We start from the raw sequence: 15,357 nt of genomic DNA on the forward strand, positions 1-15,357 counted from the left end.
CTCCATTGATGGCATTGATGTTATTATTTCCCAGCCTAATTATTCTGCTTATAATATCAACAGCTCAATAAACTCTAATTAGTCGAGTAGTTACCTATTGGCTTTAATTAACACAAAGGGGGATCTGTATTTCAAAATGAGTGTTCCTGCTCAGGGATGACCAGGAGCCACGTAGCACTGTTTGGGGCTCACATTGAGCACACTGAGCATGAAAGCTTAATTGCCATATAGATGAAGGTTGGGGGAGGAAAGGGTAAAACATTGGAGAATAAGTTCTTTAAATCTAATGGCAACACCTCCCCAACCCTTCAGAGTATTATAAGCTTCTTAGGGGCCCAAGGTGCCTAGTTTCATCTCCCCAATTTCCATTTGAATTAACAATTCCATGCCTCAACTTCTCTCACAGATGCAAACTTGTTACTAGATTCACACCATTGACCTCTAGCTCCTTTTTTCTTCTCTCTGCCCCCAGATTCCTGCCTCAAGAAAACAATGCAGAAATCCAGGATTTTAGCATAGCTGTAATTGGGTGGCAGTGTGTATCCACATGGTGACTATACTCACCTTGAAACATCACATTTCCCTGACAGTCGAGGGACTCCAATTTTTCGGGCTCCGTTATACTGCTGATGAACCCGGTACCTGCTAGTGGCGATTCCTCATCCTCATCCTCTTCATATCCTCTTACTAGGTTATTGGCCAACTGGCGGCTCCAATATGTTTGCCGGAGCCATTCCAGGACAACATCACAGCCTGGAGGTGACAACACATATACAGTATAGAGAAGATAGTAAAACAAAGGCAGCCTGGTCAAGTGAAAGATTTACAAGTAATTTCTCATAACTGCTCCATACAGGGAAACATGTGCAGAGGGCAGCAACAAGAGTGCATGTCTTTTCAGTGGCTGTCCCTCTGTTATGGAATGCTCTCCCAAAGGAGGTTCACCTGGTGCCAAGACTGTCAACTTTTAGGCACCAAAAAAATACATTCTTGTTCTTTCTGGAATATGAATCTTCACATGGTTTATTTTCTTAATACATCCATATACCACCTTCCTACCAGTGGACATATGGTGCTATACAATGTAAAATAATGACTGTAACTAGCTTGGTGGATCACAACCTGGATGAGCTTGTTCTTAGACTTGTCTATGGAGGGAAGGTACTATGTAGAATTAGAATCATACAGTTGGACAGGAACAAATTTTTGCCCAGCATGGGGCTCCACTGGAGCAAAAAGACAGACTAGCACTTCCTCTCTTCCATCTACAGAGTGATGCTCTACTGCCTTCTGTTCCCCTACAAATGAACACTCTTATCTGTCCAGATCTTCAGACCATCCAGTTTTTCTATTGGTGAAAGCATTTACCAAGCCCTAAATGCACAGCACCATCTGCTGGAAATAATAAAGTACTGCACTTAGCGGTTAGGCATTTGGAGAGGCAGAGCAGCCCACTGGGGTAGGTGAAGGTGGAATTAGAGTTAAATGTCTCTTTTGTCCCAATGTTATCTCTGATCAAACAGGTCCTCAAAAGCATGAGACTTGCAATGGTTCCACATGTATCTCCAGTACTCCTGGAGCTACATGCTGAGTGGGTCATGTCCAGAAAACAAGGCAGACAGGCTCTTTTCATGCCAGGTAATCCAAGGACGGACGAGGGTGGTGCTGTGGTCTAAGCAACAGAGCCCAGGGCCTGCCGATCAGAAGGTCCTGCCAACCTAGCAGTTCAAAAGCACGTCAAGTTCAAGTAGATAAATAGGTACTTCTGGCGGGAAGGTAAACTGCCAGAAGTGGCTTAGTCATGCTGGCCACATGACCCGGAAGCTGCACGCCGGCTCTCTCGGCCAATAAAGCGAGATGAGCACCGCAACCCCAGAGTCGGCCACGACTGGACCTCATGGTCAGGGGTCCCTTTACCTTTTTACTAGGTATAAAAGTGGATATAGTTATGTGTATTTAGGCTTAGCTGGAATACAGTATGAGGGTAAGTGGGGGGTGGGTTTGCTAAAGGCTTCACGGAAGGGACCGAGCAGGGACCGAGCAACGGGAGGTCGAGGATTTGAACCACCGACCTTCTGATTGGCAAGCCCTAGGCTCTGTGGTTTAACCCACAGCACCACCTACATCCCTTTTTATACCCAGTAGATGGCTGTAATCTATGGGAGAGTCTTTCTTGAAAGTTCCAAAGATCTCAGAAGCCCACTCTGTAGTACAGTGGTGCCTCGCAAGACGAAATTAATTCGTTCCGCAAGTCTTTTCGTCTTGCGAGTTTTTCGTCTTGCGAAGCACGGTTTCCCATAGGAATGCATTAAAAATCAATTAATGCGTTCCTATGGAAACCGAACCGCCTTCAGACCAGGTCTGGGGACAGTCTGTCCCCCGACCTCTTCTGAAGGCTGGCGGGGGCGAAAGTCTTTGCTTCCCCCCCGCCTGCCTTCCCGGGACAGTCCCGGGGGCTTTTAAAATGCTGGCTGGCGGCAGCGAAGCCTTCGCTGCCGCCCGCCAGCATTTTAAGATCGCCCACGGACAGCGGAAGGCTTCGGTGCCGCCCGCCAGCATTTTAAAAGCCCCAGTCCCGGGGCTCTCCCGGAAAGGCAGGCAGGGGGGAGCAAAGACTTTTGCCCCCCCCCGCCCGCCTTGGGAAGAGGTCCAGGACCTCTTCCCAAGGAGGGCGGGGGGGCAAAAGTCTTTGCTCCCCCCGCCTGCCTTTAAAAGCCGTCCGGGATAGCGGGAAGCGCTTCCCTGCTATCCCGGACCGCTTTTAAAATGCTGGCGGTGGGGAGCAAAGCCTTTCGCCCCCGCTGGCCTTCCTGGACCTCTTCTGAAGTCCAGGGGGGGGGGAAAGGCTTTGCTCCCCACCGCCAGCATTTAAAAAAAGGTCCCCGAGATTTCCCTATGGGCTTTCGTCTTGCGATGCAAGCCCATAGGGAAAATCGTCTAGCGAAGCGTCGCAAAAACCGAAAAACCCTTTCGTCTTGCGGGTTTTTCGTCTTGCGAGGCATTCGTCTTGCGGGGCACCACTGTAATTCAGTGCAGGGCTTTTAGTGTGGCTGCTCCTGTTCTGTGGAACAGCGTTCCTGTTGAAATATGACATGCACCCACTATCTGCACTTTCTGGAAGCAACTGAATATATTTTTGTTCCCACAAGCTTCCCCAGCTAGATAAATGGATATTTACCATGAGTCTTTACTTGTTACAGGTTCAGAATCATTTTAAATGTATTTGTTGTTTTCAGTTTTAAAGTGATTTTAATTATTTGTAAATCGCCTTGTCACCTATTCTTCCCATTTACCCCTGCTTTCATTTCTCCAGGTGGGAGCCTCTAGAGTCTGGCCCGTTCTCCTACACAATGGGGACAGATAGCACTATATAAAACTGCACTCACCTTTTTGGCAAGCATCCAGGGGAGGTAGGTTGCCATGGGTCAAATCATGACGAAGGTTCACAATCCAGACTGGGATGTTTAGCTATAAAAGAGAACCAAATGGTCATTAGCATCAAAGGGGCAAGGGGTAAGACCTCCCTCACATTTGCTGGAAATGAATACTATCTGTGTCATAATTATCCAACTGCCTGTGTGTGTGTGTGTGTGTGTGTGTTGAGATGTCTGTAACCTGCAGAGACTTAATTCTCTGGAACCTTCCTACCTCTTTTGCTAGGCGTCTCAGTGGAATGACGACCGTTTTCTGCTTCCGCTCTGTGATGAGGTTTACAAACCTGTACATGAAAGAAAAAATTACCCAGTACACAACTGATTCTAGTTTTTCATGATACATTTGTTTCCAGGAATGCAGTCAAAATATAAAACTGGAATAAAGCTTTATTTTGTTTTCCTGAACTGAACCTGAACTGTTGTTTGAATGTCTCCACTGAATGTGAATCCACAAAAAATAAATAAATAAAAGTTAAGTCAATAATATCTGATGTGGTATACTAAAGGGTGTCATCAGATTTAATCAGTACAGTGGTGCCCCGCAAGACGAACGCCTCGCAAGACGGAAAACCCGCTAGACGAAAGGGTTTTCCGTTTTGGAGGCACTTCACAAAACGAATTTCCCTATGGGGTTGCTTTGCAAGACGAAAAAATCTTGCGAGTCCCCGCGGGTTTTTTCCGCTCCCCCCCTTTTCCTAAGCCGCTTAACAGCTGATCGCTAAAAGCCGCTAGACCGCTGTAGCGCTAATCCACTAAACTGTCAATGGGCTTGCTTCGCAAGACGAAAAAACCGCTAGACGAAGAGAATCACGGAACGGATTCTTTTCGTCTTGCGAGGCACCACTGTATGAGCACAATGTACATGTCACTGACTGTAAGATTAAAATTAACATTTCAAATTTATTACATACTCAGAATTCTTTTAGACCTATCAGCTTTCTCTGCCCCACAACACTAATCAAAACATGACTTAAATACTTAAGTTTGATTTCAAATTACAGCCACAGAATATCTGACTGGTAAATTCTTAATAGACGAATAAAGGGCCATCTTCATATATGAGGATCAGACTGAATCAAAGGCATTGTGCATTACCCTTTATACAATTCACCTAGGAACATATTGCTCTATTTATTTCAGAATTTTATAGAAGACCAGTCATATACAGTGGTACCTCGGGTTAAGTACTTAATTTGTTCCAGAGGTCTGTACTAACCTGAAACTGTTCTTAACCAGAAGAACCACTTTAGCTAACGGGGCCTCCTGCTGCCGCCGGAGCACGATTTCTGTTCTTATCCTGAAGCAAAGTTCTTAACCTGAAGCACTATTTCTGAGTTAGCGGAGTCTGTAACCTGAAGCGTATGTAACCTGAAGCGTATGTAACCCGAGGTACCACTGTAATTCCAAAATTTGATGGTTGCTGGATTATGCAAACAGGTTTGTTGCCTATAGAGCAGCTTCATATGCACTAGCATAAGAGAAAGTTGTGGGTGACTTTTTTTTTTTGCCCCAAACAGTGTCAGCTGCCAAAAAGATTATTTAATCTAAATGAATTGGGAACCTTACACTTTACTTTTTTTCTAATCTGCAGTTCTAAAAATGTGAAATGGCTTAAGCCAATCATCTTGGATTGTCTGGTTTTGCTTTTATTATTTAAATCTAATTGAATGGCTGTATTAAAATTCTCTCATGCAAGCTAGAACTGAACCTGTTGGTTCCTATGTGGCAACTCAGTTACTAAACCTTTATTCACCTTAACTGAAATCAAAACAGAATTTCAGTTGTGAGTAAACCTGAGCTGGAGACAACACCCAAGAACTTAAAGGTTGGTATTTTAATGTATACTGCAATTATGAATTATATATATATACTGAAAATACTATAATGGTATGACAGCTTTCTACAAAGAAAGCCTAATCTCTCCCTGCTTAGCACGGGGTGTGGAATTACTGACTAGCACAAAACCCTCCAATTTTCCTTCCTCTGTCTACCCGTTCTTACCTCACAAGAGCTAGACCATATGTAAGGACCAGTTCATGGGATTTCAGAACACCAGAGGCATCTAGGAGTTTACAACGAATCAGATCCGCAGTGCACTCCACAGCTAATGGCATCCTATGCCCATACCTAGGTTTAAAGAGTGAAACACAGTGGTCAGGATTGTCTCCATTCTGAAGACAAAAAGCATATACTTACCTCCTAGAGCAGTAGTTTTCAAACTCCGAGTTTAAGAAAACCCCTTCCTCAAGGAGACCTGTGAACTCCCTGAACTGTGGAAAAGTGGCATACAAATAAAATTATGTAAGTATGCCATTATTTTTTTCATCTGGAATTGCCAGAGAGAGGTGCTGTGAGAAATTGACCAGGATCTAGATCGGGGTAGGGAACTTGTGGTCATGCAAATGTTGAATTCCAAATCCTATCAGCCAGCATGGCCAAGGGATGACATGAGTCCAGCAACATCTGGAGTGCCATAAATTCCCCACCTTTGATCTAGATCAGTGGTTCTCAAAGGGTGTGGCAGCAGAGGAAGGTACAAGTGGCAGGAAGATTCAAGAACATTCAAAGAAACATTTAAACATTTCAGTGCAGTATAGTATCAAAAAAAAATTTTTTTTGAATATGCAACCAGAAGCAGAATCCATGCCTCTCTTTAAGAGCATTTCTCTCAAATTAGACCTAATATAAATGAGATTACCCGGCAAAAGCAAACTCACTCCTCTTACTGAGTCTGTACTTAAGATACATATGTAAGAAGCTCATTTATATTATATTTTGAGAATGATTCATGTTTCTTATGTAACTGCATTGTTTTATATTTTCCGGATGTCCCATGATCATATTATAAAGTATTCATGTTCTATGTTATAAAGCAAGCATTGATGGGAGCTGTTTCTTTTTGTTTTCCAATGCATTTCTTATCAATAAAAAATTTAGTGAGGTGCAAGCAAATTTTTATTCTGAAAGTGTGGCCCAGAGAAAAAAGTTTGAGAACCACTGATCTAAATTCAAGAGAAAAGCCAAGAGCTTGGAACTGAGAAAAGAATAGGTGCTGCTAAGCAGAGGAGGAGTGGACAGAGGTCTTCACCCCTAGCAATCATAGGATAGAGCAGAGCTTTCCAAACTGTGTGTCACGACACATTAGTGTGTCAGTTGCAGTGTGTAGATGTGCCATGTGAATGCTCCCTGCACTTCTCCTGGGACTGAAAGGGGATAGTTTAACCTTCAATTTGCCGAATTACTGTGTCGCGAAATAATGCATGTCTAAAAAGTGTGTCACTAACATGTAAAGTTTGGAAAGCTCTGGGATAGTCTGACTCACCTTATCCCCTGCCATCCTTCCCTTGCACTTCAGGTACCTCCCCACCTGCTTGCTGCCTCTATAACCCGTTCACATTCCCTCTTACCTGCTTTTCCAAGCAGATATTCGGTCCAACGCATCCTGTTGTATCTCACGGTCCCCACAATATAAGCCCACCATCACTTGGTCCCATTCAGCTTTGCTCTCCCAAGCCACGACACTCTGTGGCCTCTTTCGCCAAGACATCTGCTTCCATCCTGGGGTTGTGCTACTGGGACCACTAGACATGCTGTCGCTCCACTCTTCAACAACCTCCGCAGATCCAACACTATCAGATCTAAGGATAAAACAAAACTTTTGTGAGCTGAAACGCACCAAAGTCAATGTCTCATATGCATTCTCAAGCTGACAAGTGCTGTCCCTACATCCCACACAAGTTCAAAGGTCAGCTTGGACAAAACTGGCATTTACTCAACTTCCAGTAGGCAGCTGTGCTGCTCTGTTGCAGTATAAACCAAAGAACATCTTGAAGCACCTTTAACACAATTAAATTCTTTAGCCTATACTTGATGCTGTTTTCCTGCATTTCTGTGGTGGTCCTATATCCATTTATCTATCTAACCATACACACATAAATAAACATACATTTTTGTGTGATGCATATATAAATATAAAGAGACATTTTAAAATATTCACACAGCTCTGGATCCTGGTAAGATTCTGTTAATCACTAAAATCATACACTGATGACAATTACGAACAGTTTTGCATGCGCTCTCTATAAATATATCACACGCACACTTACACTCAAGTCTCTGCTGCTTTTGCTGCATTTACTCAGTAGCAATTCATACCTTCACATTATACAGACATCACACAAAATACATAATATTTCAGATGTATACACTTAAACTATACACTAACACACATAAAGTTTATAAATTAGGATCGCTATATTTAGTAGTATTTATGTGATTCTATGTTGTACTGAGTTGAACTACTGTAAGGCCGCCGCCAGCACATGGAACAAAAATTCCTACCAATACATTCATATACTGTATTTACTGACGTACATACAACACACACGTACACACTGTGTGGCGATACCCGTGTAGGGAGGTGTTCCATATACTGTACACATACAATGCAAAACCACCACTTAGGTCCCCACCGCCGTTCTCTGCGCCCTATTTGGGAAGGGGGTGTGTGAGGCGCCTGTAACCACCCCACCCGCCCCGTCCCCCACGTCCACCTTATGCTGAGCGGACCCGCTGCACACACTTATATCCTGCGCCGATGGGACCTGCTGAGGAGCAGCGAGGCTCCCTAGCCCCTCCAAAGTCAATAAGAGAGTAAGCCGACCGAGGGGAAAAGAAAACGAGCGGGAGACAAAGCAAGACCAATTACAGCGGATGGGGCGGGGCGAAGGAAGCGAGGGAGCAATCTGACTGGATGCGCGGCGCACCCTGCGACACGGAAGCGGATATGAGGGAGAAGGCATAAACATAGCTGCGGCAAGACTGTCCCCGGCGGCTGAGCTTCCGGGGCTTTCCAGGCTTGGGGTTTGCGGTTTCCGGTCTTCACCTGGGCGGAAGTGACGGTTGCCCATAGCAACGGCACGGGATTCCAGGGTTTTAAGGGTAGCTGCGGAAGCTTCTATGTTTTCCTCAGGCGGGGGCGCAAGCGCACAAGCATGCCATGCTCGCGTGAAAGGCGTCAGTACTGAGAGGTGACTCAGGTGGGTAAGAGATAAAAGCATCTTACGAGTTTATTTAGGCTTCATCCATTTTTTCATCCAGGCTGATGTACCTGGCTCTTCCCGTTCCCGATTTATATCCCCACGACAACCCTGTAATACCTCAGGCCGAGAGGCAGTAGCTGAGTGGGAATAGGGAACCCTGGTCTCCTCCAGGCCCAACCACTAGGCCAAACTGCCTCTCACAGCCCTGTAAACTTTCAGCAAAAGTTTTTGATGAAAGAACAGCCCCTCACGCTCTCCACACACAACTTTTCACACAAAAATGAGATCCAGGTTCCATTGCCTCCCCTTCAGCTATTATTTGTGAGGAAGTCGTGGCAGGGCTTCTACTGCAGCTGCTGTTTCTACACCAGATCCTTGAACCCCTCCATTTTTTTCAACAGTCCCCTCTCACACACTATAACCTGCCCACACTATAACCTGGCAGTATTTTCTCTGATTCATAAGACTGAAACCTGCTTTATACAAATGCCTTTTGAGACCAAGTACTCAAGATTGTTTAGTGTGGCAGCACCTACACTTTGGAACTCTGCCTGTTGGGACCAAGCAGGCACCATATTGTACTCGGCCATGAAGGTCACTGGGTGATGGCAGGCCTGGGTAAATGTCCCCTCAAATTTGAAAGTGCATAAAAAATCTGCTGACTCTTCCTGTTTAGTTGTTGCTTACTCTGGCTCAGCTTCTCCTATGCTGAAGATGCATCTTTAAACAAGCCCACACCTACAGACTCCAGTACTCTCTAAGGAATTTTACAACAGCTAGGACTGGCAATCCTACCAAGGCCCCTGTCTCGCTATGAAACAGCGAGATTCAGAGGGACATGGAAATGATCACTCCTGAGTGGTTTCTCTGCTACTGTGGAGCACATTCAGTTCCCCTGATACACCGCAGAGTATAAATGAGATGAAGCTGGCAGACAGGATGACAGAGCATAGGTGGTGGAAGTCCCACTGCAAAGATATCCAAACACAGGCAATCATGCCTACTCTGTGACTCTGAAAACACAAAGCGGACCTACTCCATTGCTTCCAAGTCATCATCAAGAAATCAGCTGGTGGAGTTTTTCAGGGTGGTCAGCAGGCTGTAGGCACCTATATCAGTGGAGTGGGCCCAGAACACTTCTGTGAGTTGCTTGAGGGCAAGGTTTATTCATCTCCATAGTGAGCTAGATGCTGTGATTGATGTATTCCCAATATAGGTTTCAAGCACTCCATCAAGCCATGTTTTGTGGGATCAGTTTCAGCTTTTGTAGCCTGATGATGGTGGCAGGGTGCTTGTGAATACGTACCCAACAATGTGTCATTTGCACCCTTGCCCTTCATGAGGGAGTGATGTTGCTCAGATAGAAGGAGGTGATAGTTCAACTACTCCTGGGGGGAAAACCCACCCTGGACCAGATGGCATTTAACAACTACTGCTCTGTCGTAGATACCACCTTTTGGGAAAAGGAATTTAGGGAGCCATTGTGAAACAACTGCAGGTGTTCCTGGATAAAACAATATGTAGACACATTTCAATCTGGATTCAATCTGCTTTGGTCACCCTGGTAAATGACAACTATTGGGAGAGGGAGAATATGACCCTGTAGCTCTAACAAAATCTCTTATTGGCTTTTGATACCATTAACCATGGTATCCTCCTGAACCATCTATGAGACATGGGTGTAGAGAAGAGATGTTACACAGAAGAGTCTCTTCCATGCCATTCCTGGCCCCATTGCTGTACAACAGCCCTGCAGTGCTTTCCTTTTTTAAAACAAAAAAAAAGCAGTTCAGCTGCTTTAAAATAAATTGAAAAGAATAATTTCAAACTGAACACCCCACCCCCTCCACCTTTCCCCAACCTAAAGGCATAGTTCAGATGTCATATAAGCACTGAAGTAGAGGCTGAATGTTACTAATATCAGCATACTAATGCAACCATATATTATGGAATTTAGCAAGTACAGTGCTCTTCTACCTGGTCATTTCTGGAATTGCCCCTTTTTAGGTCACAGCCTCAGAAAAGGGAGGAAATGACCAATTAACAATCAAACCTAGGCATCCTGGACCAATGTACCTCACACCTTCAACCAACCCATTGAAATTTCTTTAGAGTTTAAAGTCAGTTCCCCAGCTCCTTGCTTCTCCCTGAAAATAAATTACTGTGTTTGCCCACTCTGACTTTAGACCTCCAGTATCATGGTTCCAAGCAGCAGCAGCAGGAGGAAGAAACAGTGACCTTGCAGGACTCAAAAACTTCTCCAAAGCAGCACTAAGGAATATTTTGCATGGGGAAAATAGTGGACAGGAATACTGTGTAGTGGGGAAAAGCTCTGGGGTGGGGTGTGATATGCAGGTGGGAAGCAGGTGGGGAAGGGCTAAGTAGGCAAAAGATCACTAATAACCACCAGTACAACTAGGGAAATTCATCGCTTGATATGTTCCATGTTGCAGACCAACCATATTCATCGCCCTCTGCCCTGCCTGGTCTCACATTTTATTCCTGGAAGTGTGTCCATCCCACCGCATAATAAAGCTGAAATGCACAAGTGTATACTATAAAGACAGCATCTTGTTTAAATACCTACTATTAAAAATCATAATGCCCTTGGGGGTCTTCCATTAGTTTTTTGATCAGGCATAATGGGATTAGTTGTAAACTAGGAGCCTGCAAAAAGCATTTCCAGTTTATTCCCTTTGTGCCTCACTAAAGGGATTGAGCATAGCAGGGCAGGAACCAAGGAAGGATGTACAGCAGCCGATTTACATAAAGGCTGCATTCACACTATGTATTTTAAGCACATTTAAAACATTCTACCCCTCTTCCTCCCCCCAAAAAAGAATCCAGAAAGAGTTGTTTGTGTAGGGTGCTGAGACCTGTGAGCTCTGAACTATTGTTCACAGGATTCTTGGGGGGTCATAGAATCATAATTATAGAGTTGGAAGGGACCTCAAAGGTCATCTAGTCCAACCCCCTGCAATGCAGGAATATCAGCTAAAGCATCCAAAACAAATGGCCATCCAACCACTTCCTTTTTTATACATATTTGACTCACCAAGAAGCTGGCCTGACTTCTTCAACAATTGAATCCTCCATTAGATTTTTTTTTTTTTATAAATATTTATTAAGGTTTTTACAGAAAAGAAAAAAAACATCCAATAACAATAAACAGTATTACTTTGTTTAACAAAATTTCATATCCTCTTTGAGCTTCCTCACGCCTCCCACTCCCATTTGCATCATTAATGAATTTTGTCCAGCAAATTATCATCTTATTTCCAAATTTTATAACCGCTTATTTAGTTACAATAAAATAATTCTCCTGCAAATTTGTTTTTCTTAATCTCTCTTGTCATCAATTCCTGATCTATTTTAGTGATGGCCAATTATTTATAACTAAGCATCTTTCTTAACATTCCAATAAATCATAATATTTTTGTAAGTAAGTCTTAAATTTCTTCCAATCTTCTTCCATCCTTTCTTCTCCCAAGTCTCGAATTCTGCCAGTCATCTCCGCCAGTTGCATATAGTCCATCAGTTGCATCTGCCATTCTTCCAGTGTGGGTAGATCTTGAGTTTTCCAATTCTTAGCGAGTAGTATCCTTGCTGCTGTTGTCGCATACATAAAGAATGTTCTATCTTTCTTTAGCACCTTCTGGTCGACAATGCCCAGAAGAAAGGCCTCTGGTTTCTTGGTGAAGGTATACTTAAATACCTTTTTTAACTCATTATATATCATTTCCCAGAAGGCCTTCACCTTAGGGCAAGTCCACCAGAGGTGGTAGAATGTTCCTTCATTTTCCTTACATTTCCAGCATTTGTTATCTGACGAATGGTATATTTTAGCAAGTTTAACTGGGGTCATGTACCATCTGTATATCATTTTCATTACATTTTCTTTCAAAGCATTACATGCAGTAAAGTTCAGCCCAGTGGTCCACAACCTTTCCCAATCCTCAAACATAATATTATGCCCAATATCCTGTGCCCATTTTATCATAGCTGACTTAACCATTTCGTCTTGTGTATTCCATTTCAACAGCAAGTTATACATTCTTGAAAGTACCTTGGTCTTAGGTTCTAGCAGTTCTGTTTCCAACTTCGATTTCTCCACCTGGAATCCTAACTTTTTGTCACTTTTAAAAATTTCCTTAATCTGAGCGTAGTGTAACCAGTCTCGCACTTTGTCCTTCATTTTCTCCATACTCTGCAATTTCCAATTATCTCCGTCTTTTTCTAACAGTTCCCAATATTTTGGCCAGTAGGCTTCCATATTGGTTCCTTTTCGGGCCTTAGCTTCCAAAGGTGAAAGCCACCTTGGTGTTTTATTTTCCAGTAAGTCTTTATATTTTGTCCAGACATTAAACACTGCTTTTCTGACAATATGGTTCTTAAAGGCCTTATTGATCTTAACTTTATCATACCACAAATATGCATGCCAACCAAAAGCATTGTTGTAACCTTCGAGATCTAACACATCAGTGTCCTCAAGAAGTAGCCAATCCTTTAGCCAGCAGAAAGCTGCGGCTTCATAGTACAACCTTAAGTCTGGCAGGGCAAAGCCCCCTCTTTCCTTTGCATCTGTTAATATCTTAAACTTGATTCTGGGCTTTTTGCCCTGCCAGACAAATTTAGAAATATCTCTCTGCCACCTCCGGAAACACTCTGTTTTGTCCACAATTTGCAATGTTTGAAACAAAAACAACATCTTTGGCAGCACATTCATCTTAATTGCAGCGATTCGGCCTAACAAAGAAAGCTTCAGCTTTGCCCAACTTTCCAAGTCTCTCTTAATTTCCGACCAACATTTTTCATAATTATCTTTAAATAGACTCAGATTTTTGGCTGTTATATTAACCCCTAGGTATTTTACCCTTTTCACCAGTGATAATTCTGTTTCTCTCTGAAACCGTTCTGACTCTGTATCTGTCATGTTTTTCCCTAACACCTTCGTTTTTTGTTTATTTAACTTAAATCCTGCCACCTGACCAAAATCATGTATCAATTGTAATACTCTTTTCGTACTAGATTCTGGCTCCTGCAATGTCAAAACTAGGTCATCTGCGAAAGCTTTTAGTTTATATTGTTTCGCTCCGACCTGGATCCCCTGCACCAGCCGGTCCCCTCTAATCAAATTCAGGAGCACCTCCAGAACTGAGATAAATAACAGAGGGGAAATCGGGCAGCCTTGTCGTGTTCCTTTTTCAATTTTAAATTCTTCTGTTACCACATTGTTAACTATCAATTTAGCTTTTTGTTCTGAATATATTGCGTCAATCCCATTTTCAAAACCCCGCCCCACTCCCATTTCTTTTAGATTTCCCTTCATAAATTTCCAAGAGATGTTGTCAAAGGCCTTCTCCGCGTCTATAAATATCAGTACTGCTTTAGTGTTTATATCTGTTTGCAAAAGTTCCAAAATGTCAATAATGTTCCTTGTGTTTGCAAACATATGTCTACCTGGGAGAAAGCCGGCCTGGTCTTTATGGATTACCTTATTTAAAACTCTTTTAAGTCTGCCTGCTAAAACATCAGCAAATATTTTGTAATCCACATTTAGAAGGGAGATGGGACGGTAGTTCTTAAGTTGTGTTTTTTCAGTTTCTGATTTTGGTATCAACGTGATAAAAGCTTCCTTCCACGATTCCGGCGCCTTCTTTCCCTCCAGAATTTCACTGCTGACCTCCATCAAAGGTTGAATCAAATAGTCACTCATTGTCTTATAATACTTGGAGGTCAGACCATCTGGTCCTGGAGATTTGCCCAGCTTCATGTTCTGAATGGCATGTTCAATTTCTTGTCGTGTTATTTGACTGTTCAGGAGTGATCTATTTTCTTGTGTGAGTTTTTTAAGACTGTTTTTCTTCAAAAATTGTTCAATCTCAACCTCGTTTTGCGGCCCTTGAGTATATAGTTTCTTAAAATATTTCTGGAAAGATTTCCTGATCTCCACAGGGTTCTGAATATTGTTACTGTATTCAACTTTTGTCTCTTCTTCAACTGCCAGGCCAGCAGTTTCCCACATTTATTTGCCGATTCAAACGTTTTTTGTTTCATTGACTTAATCTTCCATTCTATTTCCTGATTTATCAATTTAGAATATTGCGCCTGATGGAGTTTAATTTCTCTCAGAATCGGCTGCGACTTCGGGTTTCCTCTTAGCTTCTTTTCTAGTTCTTTTATTTTTTCCAAAATCTTGTCTTTCTTTTCATTTTGTTTCCTTTTCTTGATAACATTCTGTTGTATTAAGAACCCTCTCATCACAGCTTTGCTTGCGTCCCAAATTGTTCTTTTTTCCACCGTTGTGTTCAAATTTATTTCAAAATAGTCTTTCAAAACTTTTTGGGCCTTTTTAACAATCTCCTGATCTCTGAATAAGTTGTCATTCATCTTCCATCGAAAGGAGCCGGTTGGTAATAATGTCAAATCCATTTTCAAAGCGTTATGGTCGGAGCAGGTCTTTGGGCAGATTTCCACTTTTCTGACCTTAGGTGCCAGACATCTAGTAATCCATATTTGGTCGATTCTTGTCCAAGTCAGATGGGCTTCAGAGAAGAATGTTCCTTCCTTTTCCAAGGGGTTTCTCGTTCTCCAAATGTCAATCCAATCCATGTTGTCTGTCATTTCAAAAAAGGTCTTTGGTAGTCTGCCATCTTTGGTAACTTTTTGGCTTTGCGACTTATCCATGTTAGTTGATACAATCCCGTTCATATCTCCCATCATGATGATGTTGTCAAAGTCCAGATATTCCAGCATGCTCTCATGCAACTTCTTATAAAATTCCGATTTCCCTTCATTTGGTGCATAAATTCCTAATAGTAAAATTTTTTCTCCTTGGTGCTGTATTTCAACTGCCAAAATTCTGCCTTGTTCATCTTTAA

General features: G+C 42.8%; 1 protein-coding gene and 1 long non-coding RNA gene across 5 annotated transcripts in view; one reads left to right on the plus strand and one right to left on the minus strand.

Annotated features, from left to right (window-relative positions):
• The window catches only part of LAS1L (LAS1 like ribosome biogenesis factor), a 46,504-nt gene extending 38,363 nt beyond the window's left edge, over positions 1-8,141 (minus strand). The window contains exons 1-6 of the mRNA XM_081897416.1: positions 7,988-8,141; positions 6,842-7,072; positions 5,436-5,561; positions 3,649-3,718; positions 3,387-3,468; positions 565-753 (exon numbers count right to left, since the gene is read on the minus strand). Of these exons, the coding sequence (XP_081753542.1) occupies positions 565-753; positions 3,387-3,468; positions 3,649-3,718; positions 5,436-5,561; positions 6,842-7,023 (649 nt within the window). The 5' untranslated portion in view covers positions 7,024-7,072; positions 7,988-8,141. The remainder of the gene's footprint in view (positions 1-564; positions 754-3,386; positions 3,469-3,648; positions 3,719-5,435; positions 5,562-6,841; positions 7,073-7,987) is intronic.
• A 107-nt stretch (positions 8,142-8,248) lies between these two features.
• Positions 8,249-15,357, plus strand: part of LOC309362046 — a 61,408-nt gene continuing 54,299 nt past the window's right edge. Inside the window, exon 1 of one of the 4 annotated variants that reach the window (XR_014164728.1) lies at positions 8,249-8,473. This is a non-coding gene — a long non-coding RNA (uncharacterized lncRNA). The remainder of the gene's footprint in view (positions 8,474-15,357) is intronic. The other 3 variants (XR_014164729.1, XR_014164730.1, XR_014164731.1) reach the window with 3 other exon arrangements.

The sequence above is a fragment of the Podarcis melisellensis genome (genome assembly GCF_964234715.1).
Source record: "Podarcis melisellensis genome assembly, chromosome: Z".
Lineage (NCBI taxonomy): Eukaryota > Metazoa > Chordata > Lepidosauria > Squamata > Lacertidae > Podarcis > Podarcis melisellensis.